The sequence below is a fragment of the Zea mays genome, chromosome 6 (genome assembly GCF_902167145.1).
Source record: "Zea mays cultivar B73 chromosome 6, Zm-B73-REFERENCE-NAM-5.0, whole genome shotgun sequence".
Lineage (NCBI taxonomy): Eukaryota > Viridiplantae > Streptophyta > Magnoliopsida > Poales > Poaceae > Zea > Zea mays.
The window spans coordinates 158,842,271-158,844,909 of NC_050101.1; the positions used below are offsets into that span (position 1 = coordinate 158,842,271).

Below are 2,639 nucleotides of genomic sequence, written 5' to 3' on the forward strand. Positions count from 1 at the left end.
GCCAGAAACCGAAGTAGGACAGCTCGTAGGTATTTTCTCATCTGAGATGTAACAATTTGCTACAGGTGAGGCTGTGGGCAGGCATGTACATAATTGTAATAGGGTGAGCTTCATGTAACAACTGTTATGCGTTGAATATGCTGAGAAACAGGCTCTATATAATGGATGCCTGCCTCTGGATTTCAGCAACGGGCGAATGTGAAGATAGCACTTTTTCGATGAATCACACATCATAAGGATTTCCCTGTTGAACCATGCAGGTGCGTTCGGCCGTTCGCTGATGCGCCTCGTGATTAATGAACTAAAAGCAGCCAATAAATACTCTGCTTTTTCTAATAAGCAACAGCCGTGCCAAACAGAGCCATACTATTGATCTTTTGAAGAACACGATTTTGACAGCTACTAGTACGTGTTGTAGCATGTAGCGAACTCTCACTAAACCTGTCGTTACTCATCAGGTATTTTTGCATTACGGAATCAGCGAGTTGAGGAGTGGACTGTGTAGTGTGTGGGTAGGCATATATAGGTGCCTCCCAAAGCAATAATAATCTTGGATGCTGCTGAATGGAGAATAATCTACCGCGACTGGCGACTGGTTGAATTGAAAGTGAAACTGGTCATGGCTGCCGAACACTTGGAGGGTTCTAGAACGTTCTTCGACTCCGTCAAACGGAAAGAAAAGTGGCCGTCTTGGGCGGCTAGCTAGCTTAGCTAGAACAGGAGTGCCGGACCACAGATTCCGCTGGGCCGAGAAAAAGGCATTGCATTGCGCCTACCTGTTCGGCTGCCGGTTTGCCGTGGAGCACTCGGACCAACCAACCACCGATGGCTTCTGCATGATCTGGAACATTCTGCTCCGTCGTCAAACGAGTGTCTGTCGTCAACGCAGAATCATTGCGCCGCCTTTTTGGACAACTGGAATGTATGGATGGATGGCTCTAGAGCTCCCACATCCTTCACCCGCACTTTGCGAAACTCTTGAGCTGAGCCTGAGCGGAGACGGCCGAACAAGTTTCGCGGCTGCGACTGCATGCTACAGTATGGATATACGGCACGTGCGCATGGACGGTGCACTGAAACGTGAGCGGTCAGCCTCTCCAACTCCAGGCACCACATGATATACCGCGTACTCTTCCAGTCAAGGAGTCAAATTGCAAGACATCATCTATCCAGAACCTTCTGTTATTACAGTAGCCTTTTGCCTTTGGTGTACTTCTTCTTTTGTTTACGAAAACATATTCGATCGAACTTGCATGACTATGCTACTAACTAGTGCCTAATAGTCAAATCAAGATCTCTATGTCGTCTACGCTAATGTCCCCGTAAACAAGCGGCGGCTCACTGCTCGGCGTGGACCAATACGTACTGCTGCTGCCAGCGCCGTTGCTTGGCGGCGCCGGCGCGCACGCGGGGCCTCGCACGCCTCCGCCGCCTTCTCGCGCGGCGCCGCCAATAATGCCAGCGAGAGCGGCGGGCTGGACAACGGGCGGCGGCGAGGCGAGGGCCGCCCGCGCGTCGACGATCTGCGCGTCGGCGGCCATGCCGGCGTCGGACGCGACGCGCTGCACGGAGCGCGGCGACAGCGGCTGCTGCCCGCCGCAGGCGTAGTAGCAGGCGGCGCGGCCCGGGAAGTTGAGGCGGCGGCCCGCGCAGCCGCGGAGGAGGCACGCGGCGGCGTCGTGCGCGACGGCGGCGGCCTCGGGCGCCGCGTAGGATCCCAGCCACAGCCGCTCCCGCGTGCCCGGCACCCGGATCTCCGACACCCACTTCCCCCAGGCCCGCCGCCGCACGCCCCTGTACCGGCACCGCCGCTCCGCGCCGCTGTTGGTCGCTGCGCGGCTCATCGTCGTCGGCCGACCGTCGGGACAGGGGCTGGCCGGCTGGGCGTCCGATGGGCAATGGCTTGTGCACTTGTGCTGGTGGTTTTTGGCCGTTTGCGATGGAGCACACGACGACACGAGCGACGTGGGCGTATTTATAAGGTGCGGTGAGACGAGAAGGATCAAGGTCAGCGCGGCCGGGGGCGTTGACATGGCATGATCGATCGAGCACGGGTGGGTAATAATGATAAAAAAAACATGAAGTATACTCCGTAGAGTAAACCATGCACGTGAGCGCACTAGCTAGCGCGCGCTGACCAAGTCAGACGAGAACGACACGACAGCTTTTGCTCCGCGCATGGCCGGATGGATTGTGGTCGTGGTCGAGTGTTGGTCGGAGGCATGATCATTTGTTCCGCGACGGTGACAGGCCTCGTCTCTGATTCGTGGGCCCATGCACGTTCAGGTTTCCGATAGACGGTCAGACGCGGGCACAGCTCAGCACCCTCGTGCCCTTGACCGTGCTTGTGAATGGTCCCTCCCGACCTGCCCCGAAAGCCATCTCCCTTTAGCTTGCCTCTGCTTTGTTTGTCCTGACTAAAGTTTAGTTAGATTCACATCAAATATTTATATGTTAATTAAAAGTATTAAATATAGACTTAATTAAGTTTAATAAAATCGTCTAGTACTTTAGTTTTAGTTAGTTTTATAATTAGATTATATTTAATATCAGTAATTATCATTCAAACATTTAATATGACATGAACTAAACTTTAGTTAGAGGTAACCAACATCGACGCGCGCAAGCGCTTAGGCTAT

General features: G+C 53.9%; 1 protein-coding gene across 1 annotated transcript; it reads right to left on the reverse strand.

Annotated features, from left to right (window-relative positions):
* Positions 1 to 1,151: 1,151 nt before the first annotated feature.
* Positions 1,152 to 1,933, reverse strand: LOC103630375 (ethylene-responsive transcription factor ERF020). Its single transcript, XM_008651433.3, has one exon. It carries the CDS (start codon positions 1,842 to 1,844, stop codon positions 1,284 to 1,286), a length of 561 nt encoding a protein of 186 aa, XP_008649655.1. The 5' UTR covers positions 1,845 to 1,933; the 3' UTR covers positions 1,152 to 1,283.
* Positions 1,934 to 2,639: the final 706 nt, after the last annotated feature.